This window comes from Podarcis vaucheri (assembly GCF_965113315.1).
Source record: "Podarcis vaucheri genome assembly, chromosome: 16".
Lineage (NCBI taxonomy): Eukaryota > Metazoa > Chordata > Lepidosauria > Squamata > Lacertidae > Podarcis > Podarcis vaucheri.
Window position 1 is genome coordinate 16,213,837 of NC_138754.1, and position 19,290 is coordinate 16,233,126.

A 19,290-nucleotide genomic window follows, 5' to 3' on the forward strand; every position below is an offset into this window, starting at 1 on the left:
GGGGTGGGGTGGGTGGGGGGGAGGGAGGATGCTGCAGAAGAGAGCTATTTTGTTGAAGGGGGGCAGGGGCGTCGTTGGTCTTATTTATTAAAAGTTTCGCCCTTGCCCTGTGTTCCTTTTGCTGGACGAGTCTGTATTCAATAAAGAGAAACCTTCCATGTCACGGCTGATTTTGACGTCTGATGTCAGTGGCTTTGGGGGGGGGGCGCGGCTGGGCAGGTGGCACTGATGCCTCTGAGATCTGAATGGTGGAAAGAGCTGGGAGAATCATGGCTGTGGTTTTATATTTTATTTCGTTGTATTTATATCCTCCTTGTTTCCACAAAAGGTTTCTTCTGCTTGCTTGCATTTGCAACTTGTGGGGCAGAGCCCCCACAAGGGGGGGGGAGTGGCCCCAGCCTCTCCCGCCACTGCAGCCTTCAGGCTAGTTGACTTCACTAGTTTGCCAAGTATGTAAGGAGGCAATATTTGGGGGATGTAGTAGGTGTCAGCGTGGCTCTGCAGGCAGCTGCCCCTGGGCTACATCCTTGAATTAAGCAAACTCTGGTTGGGAGAGGGGAAGGGGGCGACCAGGGGAGTGAGAGCCAGCAATTGATAGCATAGAAAGGCCGCAAGCAGGGATGGGACCGCCAACTTCCTAATATCTGGAGAGGCGGCACACGTCACACTGGCAAGTCTTTGCTGTGAAGACTTCTATGGTCTCGGGCCGTGTGGCCCCACAACGCAGATGCACCTTTATCTGTAGGAGAAAGAAAAGAGCAGAAGATGGTATGTTTAGCCAGGAGAAGAGGAGAGGTGAAAGGAGAGCCGTCTCCAACGATCTAAAGGGCTGGCACATGGAAGATGGAGCAAGCTTGTATTCTGCTGCTCCAGAGGGAAGGACCTGAACATATAGGTTCAAATGAAGAAGAGAAGAAGCAGAGTTTGGATTTGATATCCCGCCTTTCACTCCCTTTAAGGAGTCTCAAAGCGGCTAACATTCTCCTTTCCCTTCCTCCCCCACAACAAACACACTGTGAGGTGAGTGGAGCTGAGAGACTTCAGAGAAGTGTGACCCAGGTCACCCAGCAGAGACGCGAACCCGGGATACCAGATTATGAATCTACCACTCTTAACCACTACACCACACTGGCACTGACACGGAAAGAGATTCCAACTAAACAATAGGAAGAACTTTTCTGACAGTAAGAGCTGTACTTTGGAAGGTGGTGGACACTTAAGCAGAGGTTGGATGGTCGTTGTCGGGGATTATTTAGCTGTGATTCCTGCCTTACACAGGGTCGGACATGGATTAACCCTTGGAGGTATCCTTCGAATTCTACAGTTCTAGGATTGTAGAATCCTAGAATTGTAGTCGGAAGCGATCCTGACAATGATCTAGTCCAACCCCCTGCTTTGCAGGACTATGTAGCTGTCTCATACGGGGATCAAATCTGCAACCTTGGCATTTTCAGCACCATGCTGTGGGAGCCTGGCTTTTCCTGCTCTGGCCGCCCACTTCAGCCCCTTTTCTAACTAGGCCTTTGCCATGTCATGCTCACCTTCAGCCTAGTCCAGAGTTTCATGAGCTGCAACCTATCCCTTTCTCTAGATTTTCGTATATGGGGAAAGGGCCATAACTCAGTGGCAGAGCATCCCTGCTGGCATCTCCCAGGAGGGCTGGGAGAGATTCCTGCCGGAAATCCCAGAGAGCTGCTGCCAGTCAGTGTAGACATCACTGAACTAAATGAACCAATGGGTCTGACTTGGTGCCTATCATTCTCTCTGCCTCCACTGGCAGAACCAACCAAACAGGAGGGGCTGGGGCCGCCACCACCACCACACTTTCCATCACCACATTGCTAGTTATAGGAACATAAGAGCTGGCTGGATCAGGCCAAAGGGACTCCATCTGGTCCAGCATCCTGTTCTCACAGTGGCCAACCAGATGTCATTCGGAAGCCCACAAGCAGGACCCCCGAGTGCAAGAGCCCTCTCCCCTCCTGTGGCTTCCAGCAACTGGTACTCAAAAGCATTGCTGTCCCACAGTGCCAGCAGACCCTCCAGGTGTCCCGATTATCCAGGGATAGTCCCAGATTTACAGAAGCTGTCTCAGTTTCTGATTTGATCCCAGAATGTCCTGCTTTTCCTTTTTTTCAGCGGAGAAATGTTGGATGGTATGGAATTATGCAAACCCATAGCCGAGGAGGTAAAAGTAACTACAGCCTTTAGAAGACATTTGAAGGCAGTCCTGTATGGGGAAGTTATTTTTTTAAAATGTTCAATGTTTTATTATTTTTAATAAGTTGGAAGCTGCCCAGAGTGGCTGGAGCAGCCCAGTCAGATGGGCAAAGTATAAATAACATCTTTATTTATTTATTTATTTATTTATTTATTTATTATTTCATCAGACAAATATTGGAGGGTATGCAGTGGAGGCAGAGCCCAGACCCTGAGGTCCAGCTCCAAGGGCCTTCTAATGGTTCCCTCACTGTGAGAAATGAGACTACAGGGAACCAAGCAGAGGGCCTTCTCGGTAGTGGCGCCCACCCCGTGGAACGCCCTCCCAGCAGATATCAAGGCAATAAGCAACTATTTTACTTATAAAAGACAACTGAAGGCGGTCCTGTTTAGGGAAGTTTTTAATGTTTGATGCTGTATTGTTTTTCATATTCGGTTGGAAGCCACCCAGAGTGGCTAGGAAAACCCAGCCAGATGGACAGGGTATAAATAATAAATTATTGTGATGATGATTCTTATTATTAGCCAGAGCATAGCTAGAAGCCACCAATAGTCTTATTCTCCACGGATTTGCCCATTCCTCTCTTAAAGCCATCCAGGTTGGCGAGCATCCTGCAACAGTGAGTTCCGCAGTTTAACTCTGTGTTTGCATGAAGCAACCACCACCAAACCAGTTGCAGGGTATGTGTAAGTTCCAGTTACATAGATGGGTGTCCGTTTCACTCACCTTCTGCATCTTGGCGATGGTGCAGCACTGGGAGACGGACGTGATGTTGTGCTTGAAGTTGCTGGCCAGGAGGACGGAGTACTTGGAGGGGAAGGCGCTGGATTCGCAGTAGCCCACGCAGGCCTGGACCGTTTGCCTGCTGCGGCAGCTCCCTCGGGGGTCACTCTTGATGGTCACGCTGAAAGCTGGGAGAGGAGGAGGAGGAAGAGCAGGGCAGTCGTGGGTGGGCAGCAAAAGAGAACACGTGACATTTTTGCAAATATAAGAAATCCACCTGGACGGAAATTTTACCCCTGAAAAAAAGAGGACGTCCTGGGGGGGGGGGAAGGACACATGGCAACCCTAAAAACATGCCAAAGGAAGGAATGCTTTTGCTTTAGAACAGGGCTGGGGTTCTCCATCTCATTCAGGGCCAGATGTGGCCCCCTCCGGCCCCCAGTCTCCCTACCGCCCACTCCACCCCACACAGCAGTTAGGCGCAATACAAATGGTATTCCCAACCCCTGTTTTAAAAAGAAGGGGGGGAAGGGGCTTTTATTGGCCTATGGTCATAACATTCCTGCTGTTGTTTGAGGTTTTTTAAAAAAACAAAATCTGCTCAAATTCTTAAGATATATTCTTTATTATTTTCTTTGGGGGCAGGGGGAATTTTATAGTGAACCTATCCACCAAGGATGGATTCTAAATAATTGGTGATAATCCAGGATGATTCCAAAAACCTGCTTTGACAATTAAAAAAAAGGCAAGAGTTTCCAGTTTTGTTTTGTTGTCTCCTGCCTTCCCAGGCTGAGATCCTTGCATCTCCAGCAGGGCTCAAATCCCTGGAAGGACCCTTTTGTGGGTCTTTATGACACTGAACCCACTGCTTCTGAGAGGCTTTGGATCGGTATCGCTGTTGCATTGATCTATGTAATTGCATAGCTTTGCCGGAGCCAGCCCAGAACTTTTATTATAGAATCCCAGAATTGTAGGGTTGGGAGGGACCCCCTTAGGATCATCTAGTCGAATCCCCCCCCCCCTGCAAGGCAGGATTTGCAGCGAATTGAGCAAGACTCCTGGGAACGCTGGACGCCAGGCCCTACAGGTGTGAGAAGTAAACAAGGCTGGGTGTTTCAGCAAGGGCCCAGACACCTTCCCTCCCTGCAGCTTCTTTGCGGAGGCAGACAGTCCCCTGCTGAGGACTGGCTGCTTTCCCCCCTAACCCCCAAGCCCTGCAGCTCACGATGGAGGTGGCAACCGACTCCAGGGGTGGCTTCATAAGTCCAGCAGCCTGTGGCCAGCAGCACCAAGAGGACGGCGGCAGAGAGGAGAGTTGGCATGGCCTCTGGGGTCTCTGAAAGCGAGAGGCTTGGCTTTAGTAAATACACAAGGCAACATCAGTGTGTGTGAGAGAGAGGGAGAGAGTGCACAAAACAACACACATAGGACTGTTGGGTGAGACAGGACCATGCAAAAGTCATCTAGTTTGTCCCCCTGAAATGCAGAAATCACAGCTCAAGAATCCCTGGCAGATGGCCATCTAATCTCTTTTTTAAAACTGCAAGGAAGGAGAGTCCACTACCTTCCAAGGAAGCCCATTCCACTGTCAAACAGCTCTTACCGTCGGAAGGTTCTTCCCAATGTTTAGATGGAATTTCCTTCCTTGCCATTTGAATCTGTTGGTTCCGGTTCTCCCCTCTGGAGCAGCAGAAAACAAGCTTGCTCCATCCTCCATGGAACAGCCCTTCAGATATTTGAAGACGTCTATCCTATCCCCCTCCGTCTTCTCTGGTTGTGGCGTCAAAGCCATCTGGTTCCCTCCAAGTGCTTTGGACTGCAAACTCCCACCACCCCCAGCCAACATGGCCATTTTGAACTACAACTCCCAGTCATCTTGGCCGAGGCTGATGGGAGTTGTAGATTTCTCCCAGATGTTTTGGACTAAAGTTTTTAAAAACTGCAACAGCTGCTGGCAATGACCTGCTTGTGATGTCTCAGCAACCTATTTGCAGCATCAAGTCCCCTGCCCCACCCTCTCCAGGTATATTTGCGCACCAATCAATCGGGACGTGCCATTTGCACATCTTGTCGAGTGTGCAAAGTGGTTTTGAACAAAAGAACTTGTTTGCTGGATCAGGCCAGTGGCCCACCCAGTCCAGTAACCTGTTCTTACAGTGGCCAACCAGATGCCTGTGGAAACCAGCAACTCTCAACTGGTATTCAGAAGCATTTTTTGCTCCAACTGTGGAGGCAGAGCATAGCCAATGTAGCTAGTAGCAATCGATACCCCCATGAATCTGTCTAATCCTCTTCTAAAGCTGTCTAGGTTGCTGGCCTTCACTGACTCGTGTGGCAGTGAGTTCCATAGATAAACTAATTGAAAGTACAGTGGTACCTCGGGTTAAGAACTTAATTTGTTCTGGAGGTCTGTTCTTAACCTGAAACTGTTCTTAACCTGAGGTACCACTTTAGCTAATGGGGCATCCCGCTGCCGCCGCACTATTTCTGTTCTCATCCTGAAGCAAAGTTCTTAACCTGAGGTACTATTTCTGGGTTAGTGGAGTCTGTAACCTGAAGTGTCTGTAACCTGAAGCGTATGTAACCCGAGGTACCACTGTAGTGGATAAAGTTAAGCTTTATTTTGCAACCTTTTTCCCTTGCAGCATCACTCCAAGGCTGACTGTGGCTTGCCCAAAATCCCAGCTTCTGCCTGCGGGTCAGTTTGCATCACCCAGATTATCCTTGCAAACTGTGCTCTGAGTCCTAACCAGCCCCCATGTGCTCATGCACTTACCTGCAGACCTTGATGGAATTATTCCAGTCCACTAACAAAGCAGACTTTGACTTGTCTCCAGTCCTGAGAGGTGTCTGTGTCTCAGGTGGCTGCCTCTCCTCTTCACCTGGGCTCTTCCCTTTTTAAGCTCCCACCTCCCTTGTCTCCCCACCCACTTCATCTTGACTGGGAGAAGTAAAGCGGTGCCACTCACGCAGCAGCCCGCCCGTCTGCCAAAACCGAAGCCCCACTGAAACCCAAGCGCCACAACTTGCCTGCCTTTCAAAGTTCCTGGAATGATTTTGCTGTTCTGGGCCCTGCTGCCTTGCAGTAACCGAGCCCGCAGCTGGCTAGCTAGACTTCCCCAAACACCTGCAATCCGCCCCCAACATAGAATATCTGCGCAAGAAAAAGCACAGAACGTGGGGGGAGCCTTGGCTGAGGTGTGGCCCATTTAGTCCAGCATCCTATACTCACAGTGGCCCACCCACAAGGGAAACATACCACCAGCAGGATTTGAGGACAAGAGCCCTCCGCTCTCCTGCAGTTTCCAGCAACTTGTATTCAGAAACATTTCCTGCCTCTGACCATGACGTTGGTGGCCATTCACTGCCTCCTGTGGCAGTGAGTTCCATAGTTTAGCAATGTAATGAGTGAGTTTCATTGGAGGTCCACTAACCCCAGTATTATCTCCTCCTGGCACCATGACATTCTCTGACAGCCCCCTTGGCACTCATCAAGGCCCTGTTCTCCCCCTGCCCGCCCGTTTGAATTTAAATCAAGCTTTTATGGGGGGGTGGCTTTCCCGGGGAGGGTGTTGTCTATTCCTTCATTCCTTTCATTTATGTTGGGGTGTGTTTAGGTGTCTTGCAGAGAGGTTCTGAGCACAGCCAGGTTTTTTTCTGCTGCAGAATAAGCATTTTGCCATGCCCACCGCAAGAACCCCCGGAACCCAAGAAGGTAGAGGACTCTAAGGCAAGGGATCAGGGCTGGAGAGCTGGAATTATCTCAGCCTTGTATAGAAGCAAATCTTCCCTCATACCAGCTCAGGATATTTGTTCATCATGCTCTGACCAGCAGCAGCTGTCCAGGGCTTCAGACAGGGAGTCACTCCCAGCTCTGCCTGGAGTTGCCATTGGGGTCTGAACCTTTTGCACCCAAATTTAATACTCAGCTGCTGAGTTATAGTCCTCCTGATAAAAAAAGCTGCCCCAAACAAATCTTCTGTGTACTGTGGGTTTTTAAAACTGTTTTCGTTGCTCTACCTGGATAGCTTACTTGGTTAGAGCATGGTGCTGATAACGCCAAGGTTGCAAGTTCAGTCCCCGTAAGGGACAGCTGCATATTCCTATTCCTGCATTGCAGGGGGTTGGACTAGATGATCCTCAGGGTCCCTTCCAACTCTACGATTCTAGGATATGTGAGCATAAGGAGACAGGTGGACAGATTTGGACAAGGGGCATCAGTGGCTGTTGCCCATCCAGTCCACCTCCTCCTGGGGAAACTGCCCAATGGGAACAGCAGGCGAAGGCTCATAGCTTAGTGGAAGTGCTTTGAAGGCACCAGCTACAATCCTCACTGGCATCTCCAGAGAGGGCTGGGAGAGAGCTCTCTCTGAAACCCAGAAGAGCTGCTGCCAGTCAGAGCAGGAAACACAGAACTAGATGGACCAATGGTTTGGCATGGCAGCTTCCTCCTGTTCCTGTGCTGGGAATCAGGAAGGAGAAGCTCCAGGCTGAAGGTGTTCAAGGGACCAGAAAGGGAAACCCCTGCGGGCCAAGCTCTGTGAGCTGAGCTAGCGGGCAGGCGCCAAGGCAGCCTGTTTCCTTGCCAAGGGGCCTGACAGTCTTCTGGCTCTTATGTGCACTAAGTGGGTAATTCTGTTGCTTCGGCAAAGATGCAATCGCCCTTTCGAGCGGTGCTTTATCCATTTTGATGTTGAGGTTATTCCAGGACACAAGGCTCTTGCTCCACCCAGGAGGACCCTCGCAGAGATGCTGCTGGATTGGGACTATCAGGTCTCCAGCAACATTTATTTATTGAATTTATATGCCCTCCTTCTCCCCAAAGGAGAAGAGGGCATCGAACAACAAGCGATGAAATAATACTAATAAAAGCAATCCCAGGACAGGTGCAGACAAGAGTCAAGATCCACACTTAAAGGGCTTGTTGGGAGAGGAAGGTCTTCAGTAGGTGCTGGAAAAAATGACAGAGATGGCGCCTAAGACAGTGAATAGTTCCCAAAGTGAGGGTACCACCCCCTGGGTGGCAGTGGAAATTGGGGGGGGTCTCTAAGAAGCAAGGGGGCAGCAAGGGGTGCTAGAAGCACGAACATATGTAGGCTCCCTTGCACCCTTGGCAAGGAGATGTTGGTCATTTGGAGGAGCGAAGGAGCACATGGCAAAGTAGGTGGGCTCCTAGCTACTCCCAGCCAGAGTGGAGAGGCACAATTTTGTGCCCCCCGCCCCCAATTCCGGGCCTGCGCCCTTGTGTGTGTGGGGGGGGTGTCAATCTTTCCAGCTCCTGCCTAGAAGTATGAATGACTATAAGGCTTTGAAAAGCTGGTATTATCATTGCATCAAGTTAATCCGTTTGGTGGAATTTACCTGGATTTTGTACAAATGTGCAATTAAATTGTTCCTGATTTGAACGCTATTGAGTTATTGTCTTCATGCAAGATACTATTCCGCATCATGCTTTTTACAGGGTAGGGTAAGGGGCCACTGGGGATGAGTCTTATGAAACCGAAGGGGCAGCGGCTGGAAAAAGTTTGGGAACCATTGCTCTAGGAAGTCGCCTTCTACCAGGTCAGACTCTTGGTCTAGCCAACCCCAATATTGTCTGCTCTGACAGGTAGCAGCTCAGGCAGAGGCCATTCCCATCAATTCCTACCGGATCTTTCGAACTGGAGGTACTGGGAATTGAACCAGTGATCTTGTGCATGCAGAGCTTGGGTTCTTTTGCCATTGAGCTATGACCTTCCCTAAATGAATTGTCTCTTTGTTCATTTATAAATTTAATAAATAAATAAATAAATTTTGTAGCCCGTTCAATCCTCTTTGTATCTTGCTGGGGCATTTCAGGGACATGTTAAGGGTATCGCAAGCATAATTGGAGTCAAACTGGAATCCTTTAACTGCCAAGAGAAGTTGCCTTCATGGAGCATGTTGGTCCTCCTACCTCTGTACAGCCTGCTCTGACTGGCAGCATTTATCTAATCTCTGGGCAGGGAAAAAGTCTGTATGCAGAGAGTGTGCTCTGTCATTGACATGAGACTTTACTGCTAAGTATACATGCTAAGTATACATGTATAGGGATGTGGGTGGCGCTGTGGGTTAAACCACAGAGCCTAGGACTTGTTGATCAGAAGGTTGGCAGTTCGAATCCCCGCGATGGGGTGAGCTCCCGTTGCTCGGTCCCTGCTCCTGCCAACCTAGCAGTTCGAAAGCACATCAAAGTGCAAGTAGATAAATAGGTACTGCTCTGGTGGGAAGGTAAACGGCGTTTCCGTGCGCTGCTCTGGTTCGCCAGAAGCAGCTTAGTCATGCTGGCCATATGACCCAGAAGCTGTACGCCGGCTCCCTTGGCCAATAAAGCGAGATGAGTGCTGCAATCCCAGAGTCGGCCACGACTGGACCGAAGGGTCAGGGGTCCCTTTACCTTTTTATACATGCTTTAACAAGCACTGCAGCGGTGAATTGCATTCATGCACCCAGGTTTCAAGTCCAAATCTGCTTTGCCCAGTAAGTGGCTTCCCTTGGTGGGGCAGAAAATCAGTGCTGCGCACCACCCATCTAGGTCCAGTGGCTTGCCTTTTCGGCCTTGGTGGAGGCTGGGCTCTTCAGCCAGACAAGGCATTTCCTCCTCCTTCTCCTCTTGGGAGTTTCCACTCACCTGCCCTGGGCGAGAGAAGACTTGCTCTATCCAGCTGAAGAACAGGAGACTGAAGGGCCTTTGTGTGCCAGAGAGGCTTGCCCCGCTTTTTCCACAGTGCCTCCAGAGCAAAAGATAAGCCACCCATTGTTTGGTTCCTTGAGCGCTTCTGATGGAATTGCTCAGTCAGAAAAGCTGAAGGGTGTCAAATCCACAAATCCGCTGGTTCCAAAACTGCCTGAAGGGAAGAAAGGGCAGAGTGCAGCAAGAACATCTCAAATACATGCATGCATCCCTCCCCCTCCCCCCCTCTTTTTCTTCCAAAGGCCAGGCAGGTGCTCAACCACGGCACTTTAAAAGTGGGTGCTACTGTCCCATGGGGGGTTACCTGGGGGCGCAAGGGGGTGGCAGGAGGGGTCTGGAAGTATAAATAACTATCAGACTTTGAAAAACTGTCCTGATTCTTCTGACATCCCACTTCATTGGATCCAGTAGCATACCCTCCAACATTTCTCAGATGAAAATGGCGATGTCCTATTCCATTATTATTATTATTATTATTATTATTATTATTATTATTATTATTATTACCCTATCAATCTGACTGGGTTGCCCCAGCCACTCTGGGCAGCTTTCAACACACACACACTAAAACATTAAAAGAACTATACAGTAGTACCTCAGTTTACAAACTGAATCTGTTCCGGAAGTCCATTCTTAAATCGAAACCGTTCTTAAACCGAGGTGCACTTTCCCTATTGAGGCCTCCCACCGACAGTGCCTTTCCACGGTTCGGATTCCGTTCTTAGACTGAGGTAAAGTTCTCAAACCAAGACACTATTTCCAGTTTTGAGGAGTTTGTAGACCAAATTGTTCTTAAACCGGACTGTTCTTAAACCGAGGTACCACTGTACAGGGTTGCCTTCAGACGTCTTCTAAAGGTTGTATAGTTACTTATCTTCTTGGCTCGGGGGTTGCATAACTCCATACCCTCCAACGTTTCTCCAATTAAAATAGGGACGTCCTAAGGAAATGTGGGACGTTTCAGGATCAAATAAGAAACAGGGATAGCTTCTGTAAATCCGGGACTACCCCTGGAAAATAGGGACACTTGGAGGGTCTGTTGTAGGAGAGGCAATGATTAGAAATGTTTTTTTGTAAGATAATGGCCATAGCTGCCGGCCAGTTAAGTGCTTCTCACAACATCTAAATGAGGTTGCCTTGTTGCCATAGAGACAAATGGGTGGGCCTTTTCCCACCTCATCTGCCTGGATGCCAACATCCTCCTAGGGTGGTGAACAATAGGCCAAGCTATGATTCTGTGTAGGGAAGGGTTGTACGCAAGTGTTGGGCTGATGCTGGAAGTTGGAGACACAGAGGCATCTCTGCTCTGTGCTAGACTTTGAGGCTCTCCTGGAACCCTAAGGAGGATGCAAAATCTGTTGGGTTGTTGATTCTGTGAGCACCTCTATCCTAGCCTCAGGTGGCATATATATGTGTGTGTGTGTGTTAATAAAACCATATCTTATGTATATTAGGGGTGTATATTGAGGGGAGAGTTCTGCACCAAATGTGTGGTAAAATTGCATGCCAAAATGGGAAATATGAGAAATGGAGACTAAAAATGCCAATGAATTTTCATCGGAATAATAATAATAATAATAATAATAATAATAATAATAATAATATTCCACTGTTGTGACCCGTGTTTTGTTAGCCCAGAAATGGAAAATGAGTGAGGTCCCAACTAAAGAAGAATGGCAACTTAAGCTGACAGAATATGCAGTTTGCAGACTTGACATATAGAATAAGAAAATACTAATACTAATACTAATACTAATAATAATACCTTTATTGTTAATGTACAACCTGTGTACAGTGAAATTAACCGAGCCTCCCCCCCAAACACTCAATCTCATTGCACTCTCTGTGCTTGTCGCACAACACACCAACCCCGAAAGTCAGAATAAGAAGAATATATGTTTAGAGAAGATTGAAAAATGTTTATTGAAAATGTTGGCAGCATAAAGATAAATTCAACAGTGTAAATAAGTTTTGATGGATGTGATTATGGAATACTGAATGGCTTAGTTTTTGTAAAAACTGCAGGGGTTTATGAAACGCAAAATGAACCATGGAAAGAAGAAAGGAAGTCATTGGTATTTTAAGGATGTTTAAATGAGTATTCTAAATTGTAAAACAGAAAATTTATTTAATTAATAAATGATGCTGATGCTGATGATGCACTGATGTGGAAATCTTTGGGGCAGAACTTAAGGCTTTGAAAAACGAGAAACGCAGTGAAACTGAAATGGCTAGATTCACCCATCCCTCTTTCCTGAGCAGATGTTTTCTGTGCTGAGAATGCCAGCTGCTTAGCAGACCACCACCAGCTGCGACTCCTGCATTGCAGTGGGTTGAACTAAAAGACCATTGGGATCCCATCCAACTCTCCAGTTCTCTGATTCTGCCACGCCAGGGACAAATGCTGTCCAGTGAAGCCTCAATGAGCTTCTGGGTGCTCTTAATTCCCACCCAGACTCATCTCTCCCACTCTGCTGTGTGCACCCCTCCCGTTTGGCAGAGCTGGCCTGGCAGAGCTTAAAATAGGAAATGGCCCATTAGCCTTTGGGTTGTACATCTGCCTTGTGCCCAGGGGCAGGGGCCAGGAGAAGTTACTGGAAGCAATAACGCAGGATAAAGCTCTTGCCATCAATATTTCATGGCGAGCTGGGGGGGGGGTGTTGGAGGCAGTCCTTGGGGAAGACGGGCTGCAAGCAATCTGTGGTGCTGCCAGGGCAGGACTTTGGGGCAGACGTCCAGGGAATGCATTGGCAGAAGGGCTTCCCAGTACAGCAGCAGAGGATGTTTGCTTGGCATATAATCTCAGGTGGGATAAATCCTGTTTCCATCGAAAGAGGGAACCCTCCCTCCTGCAAGTTCAGCCTTAGTCAACCAGACGTTTTGGACTAAAATATTGTGGGGAGGGGCAGGGAGGACAGTGTCAGACCCTCCAAGTGTCCGTATTTTCCAGGGACGTCCCTGATTTAGAGAAGCCGTCCCAGTTTCTGATTTGATCCCAGAATGTCCCGTTTTCCTTAAGAAGTCCCTATTTTCATTGGAGAAACGTTGGAGGGTATGGAGTTATCCAGCCCCTGAGCTGTCTGAAGGCAATCCTATATAGGGAAGTTTTTAAAAAAGCTTAACATTTTATTATGCTTTTATATATGTTGGAAGCCGCCCAGAGTGGCAGAGGCAGTGCTTTTTTTCTGGGGGTACGCATACCCCTAAACATTTTGTGAATCTTTGTACTTTTGTCCATTTACTGTATTTATTTTTCCCAATTTTAACGATAAAATTGTGATTTTCTTCAGTCAAAATGAGAGTACCCCTAAACATTTTTTAAAGAAAAAAAGCACTGGGCTGGGGCAACCCAATAAGATGTGTGGGGTATAAATAATGAACTTATCATTATGGAATGGGATGTCCCTATTTTCATCGGAGAAATGTTGAAGGGAACGCAGTGTGCGTTTGTGGGGAACGAACAGGTTTTAAAAACCACCTCCTTCCACCCTAGTCCTGATCTGGATTGGAGGCCCAGCACAGCTGCTTTTTCCTCATAAGAAAGAAAGCTGGGTGGTCCTGAGCAGACTTTTAAGGAAATGCATTTCACATAATGTGTAGTTTGCAGTACCCTTTTTAAGAAAAGAAAAAAGGTGCTGTTACAGTAAGTGCCACATTTTTAACATCTTGAGGGAAAGGTGCCAGTACTGCCTACCATTCAGTACCCCCCCCGGGGGGGAGCACTGGTAGTTTCACATAGGAAAAATCCCCCACCCCACAACTTGCTGCAATAATATAATTCTCTGAGTATATTATTTGTTTCATAACATTTATATACCGCTTGGTGCTAAAAAAACCCTATCAAGACTCATTACAAAAAAGATGAAACAATACAATTCTTAATAAGAAAAATTAACAGTAACTTCGGATTTTAAAGAAGTTGATATACGGTAACAAGAGACTAAAAGCAGATCAAGGCTCGCACCAACTTTCCAAACAACTGGGTTGCCTTGCCTAAACAAAAATTTTTTTTCGCAGGAACGAAATAAGTACAGTGAAGGCGCCTGCCTGATGTCAATAGGCAGGGAGTAGGTCCTGCCACACGCAAAAATAGTGAGTTCTTACAAATGTAGAATGGGTATTATGTGGCACTTGTAACAGGGCCATTTCTGCCAATTGAAGTGGCCAGGTAGGAGTGAGGCGATCTCATAGTCCCAAGTTGTTTTGGGCCCCCACTGTCCCTAGGAATTGTGAGATATGCTCTGCGGAAAGCAGCTGCCCATCACTGTGCTCAGCTTGGGAATCCCCCCACAAATTCCTTTGCAGCCTGCCAAATAAAACAGAAGGAAAATTGGGATGTGAATGCCAAAACTCAAGAGAGCGTGCAGAGGGGTGGGGGGCGGGAATAGGGGGTCTAGACAGACCCCTGTGGATGACACTGTTTGAATGAAGTCTGAAGTGCCCTGGCACTCTCTGCTGACAGCGGAATCTTCCTGCCTGATCTTGCCCCGGCTAATAGCTTGCCTGTGTGCTTTTCAGAGAAATGATCTAACTTGGAAACAAAGATGAGGTACGATTCAAAAGAAAGAGAAGAAAGGAGGGCTTGTTCAGAGGTGGGGTGGCTTTCATCCTGTGTTTTCTTCTGCCCGTAGCCATAGAGACTGAGGAGGGAGGGAGACCACCAGGATAGTGAGATGGAAACATTCCCAAAGGAGAAAGCAGAGACTTTCTCCAGGGCTACCCTGTGAATTTCATGGATGAAATATAAAGCCCTATGTGGCTTAGGACCAGCCTATCTGAAGGACCGCATTCTCCCATATGGACCTGCCTGGGCTCTGAGATCTTCAGGAAAGGCCCATCTCTTAGTCCTGCTACCTCCACAGGTATGCTTGGAGGAGACACAGGAGAGGGCCTTCTCTGTGGCTGCTCCCAGACTCTGGAACTCCCTCCCTGGAGAAGTCAGGCAGGTTCCCTCCTTGTTGTCCTTCAGCTGGCAGGGGAAAACTCTTTTATTTTGACAGGCCTTTCTGAACTGACGGTTTTTTAAAGGAAAGGCTTTGCTGTTTTTAATTGTCTGTATTTTAATAGATTTGTTTTTTGCATTGTTTTAATTCTGTTAGAATTGAATTACCTTTGAACGATGAACATTCATGTTCTTAGGGTGTTTTTTTGTATTTTATCTGTGTGGTTTAAATTTGTGTAAGGCCTTGAGTAATAATGAAACATAATAATGGAGACTTCAGTCCAGGTTACGAGTTCAGCACCCTGTTTGGGGCTCTCGCCTGACAATTGGGCCTCATCACACATCAAGTCTGTGGAGCCCGTGGCCCTTGCATTGTTTGGGGCTGAGACTCAGGCTTTGTGCACATGACTCTATGCTCTGGCTCCAATGTGCTCCCTCTGTTAGCCACAGTCCATAGGTATCCTGTAGTTTATAGACAAAATACTGCTGTTGGATGAGTTTTCCCTCAAACCAACTCTCATCCAATTTGAAAAGGCATCCGAGGGCCCATCCACACCACGGAATAAAGCGGAGTATCTACCCCTTGTGTGTGCTTTAATTTCCTCTCGTCTGTACAGTGTTGACCAGAAATAGCAGCTGCCCCGAACGTTATCCCTGCCAAATCCGGTGTTTCCCTATCCTTGGAAAATCCCCAAAGGGAATCTGCTCTTCTTTAGCTGTACTCCTGCCAGTTTCCTGTGTGCTCCCGCCACTGGTTGCACTGTGGATTTATATAATACCATTTTAGTAGTTTTATTTTCGATCCCTTTTCTGGCAATCTCTAACATCTGTCTTGCAGGGGGTTGGACTGGATAACCCTTGGTGTCCCTTCCAACTCTACAGTTCTGTGAATTCACCTTTTTTGCACAGCATCTTTGCTGAGCAGTCCATTTCAGCCCTAAGGCCTTGTTTCTGGCCAGTCACCTCCAGATCAACCCCCCATGAGCTTATGTGTGGAGTTAGGATGTTTCTGTCCTGCTATGTATCACTTTACACCGGATCACACTGAAATGTGTGTGTGTGTGTTTTGCTATTTTAACACCCAGCTTGGAGAGACCCAGGAAGGTTCTTTGCAATTCAAGCCAGGGATGGGGGAACCTGTGGCAACACTGATGTTGCTGGACCACAAACCCCAACATCCCTGACCACAGACCATCCTGGCTGGTGCTGATGGGAGCCTGGAGTCCAGCAACATCTGCAGGGCCGCTGGTTCCCCATCCCAGATTTAGACCATAGCAATTCTCCTGGAGCCAAGTCAAAAGCAGTCTTAAGATCAATAAAGGCGGGAGGGCGTTGAAGGCTTAGTGCCAGGAACTGAAGTATACATCTCTCTGCCAGGTGAGCTAATACACAGCGATGGTTGAGCGACCGGCTTTAAATCTAATCTCTGCCTTCCAAATAATACTATTATCCTCCTTCATACAAAGTTAAAGCTTATGTTTTAAAAACCTGGCATAAAGTTTTCCAATAACTGCCTTCCAAGAAGGCTAATGGGGCAATAATGATCTGGATTGGTCCCATCACCTTTTCTTAATGTGATGAGCTAGGAAAGTTTTACTCAGTGTTCCACCCCCCCCCCCCCGAAAAATAGGTGCCAGTACTCCCCATGGCTGTTAGTTAAGCCCCACACTTTTTAACAACAAAAAAAGAGGTGCCGGTACGCTTTCCCTTGAGTACCCCCTGAAAAAAGCACTGGCTTTACTGCATGTACTGGGAGTCTTTCCAGTTCTGTTAATAAAATACGAAGGAATGAGAGTAAAGATATCCCACTGTTCTGGGAAAGATTTTAAGATATGAGGAGGTATATAATCTTGCTTTCCCAGAGCAATCAGATAAAGGATTTCACCTGACACTGCAGGTTGCCACTCTGCGGCATAAAGAAATGGTTCAAAACATCTGGAGGGTGCTGGCTTGGCTAGTCTTTTGCATTCCCAGTTTTATGTTTAGGATAATTGCAACAGAGCTCAGCTTACAACTCACATGCTTTTTTTGCACTGGATCCAGGAATGCCTCGAAACCAAAAGATGCTCTGCTGGGTCACACCAGAGTGCCAGACCAGAAGATGCTTCATTTTCAGTCTGGCTCTCTGGCACGAATCAGCTGGGTGGTGCCCGAGCACCGGAACAAAAGCAGTTCATCTTTTGCTCTCGTTTGTCTTTTGCTCAGGACCAAAAAAGGAGCATCCCGAATTTGGTCCCAAGAATGTTGGAGAGTATGAAGCTTGCAACAGCTTTGTCATCCCTACAATAGCAGAGAACACCCTATTGATCAACTCAAGGAGTGGGGTTTTCTCCAACACAGTTGTCTTGTCATCCATTTCCTGTGCTTTATAAACACAGGTCCAAGAGGTTTTTCATTTGCCCTACTGCTTTTCCCAGAAAAACCCATGATTTGGCTCTGAATTGTAATTGTAAAGGTAAAGGTAAAGGTAAAGGGACCGCTGACCATTAGGTCCAGTTGTGGACGACTCTGGGGTTGCGGCGCTCATCCCGCTTTATTGGCCGAGGGAGCCGGCATACAGCTTCCGGGTCATGTGGCCAGCATGACTAAGCCGCTTCTGGAGAACCAGAGCAGCGCACGGAAACACCGTTTACCTTCCCATCGGAGCGGTACCTATTTATCTACTTGCACTTCGTGCTTTTGAACTGCTAGGCTGGCAAGAGCAGAGACCGAGCAACAAGAGCTCGCAGGGATTCAAACCACCGACCTTCTGATCGGCAAGCCCTAGGCTCTGTGGTTTAACCCGCAGAGCCACCTGCGTCCGCTGAATAGTAACAAATGTCAATCAGGTTTTCTGCAGAAAAGCACAGGACGAACATAAGTGTGGATGAGCAAACCTCTACCCTAATCTCAGTGCAAAGGCTTGATTTTTCTTCCACTGAAAAGAAGCCTGGAGTCTGTTATGGCCAGGAGGGAGGACTCCAGTTTTTCTACCTGGAAGGCAAACTTGTTTTGCTGGCTTAAGTACATGGCAAAGCGCCAACAAGATCATCGTGCAGAATTCACTGTTTATTTCTCATCCTGCCGCATCCTCCCAGGATCCTCTGCTCCGTCTGGGGCACTGCCTATGTCTCGTCCTGGACTGCGTAGATCACAAAGTCGTCGGGAAGGTCGGCCTGGGTGCTGCTCCTCTGCCTGTTCGCGGTGAGCCAGCCCGTGGCCAGGGCCATCTTGAGCTTGCGCAGCCTGTACATCAAGCTCACCAGCTCCTGCTCCATGTACCCCAGCGACTTCAGGCCAGACCGGACAGAGCAGCCGCGCCGGGGCCCACAAGGCGTGTGCGGTGGGGGCATGCGGCAGTTCGTGACCTGATCAGAAAAAGGCAGCCGTGAGCAGTTGTTAAGACAGGGGCTGGGGAAGGCCACATTCCCTTGGAGGGGTCTGGGGAGCCACAACCAGGTAGGCTGCCCTTTCCTTGCGTGTTTTCTCCCACCCCCCACCTCTGGCATTTGCTGCCGGTTCATTTCCGGGCTTAACCAAAGGTGCTTGCAATAGTGTTTAAAACCCTGACAAACACAGGCCCCAAAGACCTGAAACACTGAATTCCCTAATGACCCTTCTCAGCCTTGGTGGTTCTTCCTCTCCCTTCTGTTTCCCACCACTAAGCCCTGGAGATGGAGGTTAATTGGGAGAGGAGAAGTCAAAATGTCTGTGCAAGCTGCATGTACAGGAGGAAGAAGAAGAAGAAGAAGAAGAAGAAGAAGAAGAAGAAGACACTCACACCAACCTGGAAATTCAAGCCCTCCTCCTGCTACTTGGAGGGGCCAGGAAAACCTGGAGAGCCCTGGAGGTCTGGCCACCCTATGCAGGCTTTTGCCCTTTGCCCCACATGCCAGAGGGTGGGTTTGGCACCAGTTCTCTGCCGCCCCCAGGCACTCACCTCCGTGTCCCGCTGAGCCACTGGGCACTGCTCCATGGAGAAACCTCCCAGGAGCCAGACCAGGCTGTAGAAACATGCCAGGCTGAGCAGCCACAGCAGAATCTGACCGTGGACCTGGTAGTTCTCCTGGTCCTCCGAGAGGCTGTTGTCCTGGTTGCTTAGGGCCCAGGCGGGGGCCAGCCACCCTAGCAAGCAGCAGATCCACCCACCCAGGACAACATCCATGGCCATTTCCTGCCTTCCTCTGAGCCTTACCATGGCACTGAGCCACCAGCAGCAGTGACATCACAAACCCCTGGGCAGGTGAGGTGGCCTCTTGCCCTCTCCTGGCAGGGAGAGCTGAGCCAAGAGGCCCAGCAGGGACAGATGTCCTCTTTGATGGGTGGCCTTGTCTCCTTGAGAGGCTGTCAGAGGACAGTCCTCTCCATTTGGAGGGGTTGTGGAGGGGCCATCCAAGGGGAGCAGAGCAAGGGCAGAAGCAGCAGACTGAGCAGGCACACCCACAATGGTGAGATGCATTTTATCTCTTATTTAAAACATAGCCAATGGTTTCTGAACTGGATAATTAGCATATGGAAATGATACGCAAATTGCTACCCCACCAGGCTCCTTCAAGAGGAAGGGAAGGATATGAATGGAAGAAATAAATAAATGATATCTTGCCCTCTATTTTGGAGGCGGGGAGGGGAGCAATGTACTAAGTGGCCACTTCTGGGGCTTGGGGATAACAACCAGGTGGTGGTTTGCACCATCTTGGGGCCCCAATTATTTGA

General features: G+C 48.4%; 2 protein-coding genes across 2 annotated transcripts; both read right to left on the reverse strand.

Annotated features, from left to right (window-relative positions):
* GPHA2 (glycoprotein hormone subunit alpha 2) lies at nt 1-10,098 on the reverse strand. Its single transcript, XM_082204352.1, has 4 exons — nt 9,594-10,098; nt 4,170-4,280; nt 2,948-3,132; nt 1-739 (listed from the first exon to the last, which is right to left on the reverse strand). Exons 1-4 carry the CDS (start codon nt 9,718-9,720, stop codon nt 638-640), a joined length of 525 nt encoding a protein of 174 aa, XP_082060478.1. The 5' UTR covers nt 9,721-10,098; the 3' UTR covers nt 1-637.
* Nucleotides 10,099-17,628: 7,530 nt separating this feature from the next.
* LOC309521309 (uncharacterized protein) lies at nt 17,629-18,911 on the reverse strand. The gene is made up of 2 exons (XM_082203678.1): nt 18,518-18,911; nt 17,629-17,945 (listed from the first exon to the last, which is right to left on the reverse strand). Exons 1-2 carry the CDS (start codon nt 18,773-18,775, stop codon nt 17,703-17,705), a joined length of 501 nt encoding a protein of 166 aa, XP_082059804.1. The 5' UTR covers nt 18,776-18,911; the 3' UTR covers nt 17,629-17,702.
* Between the last annotated feature and the right edge of the window lie 379 nt (nt 18,912-19,290).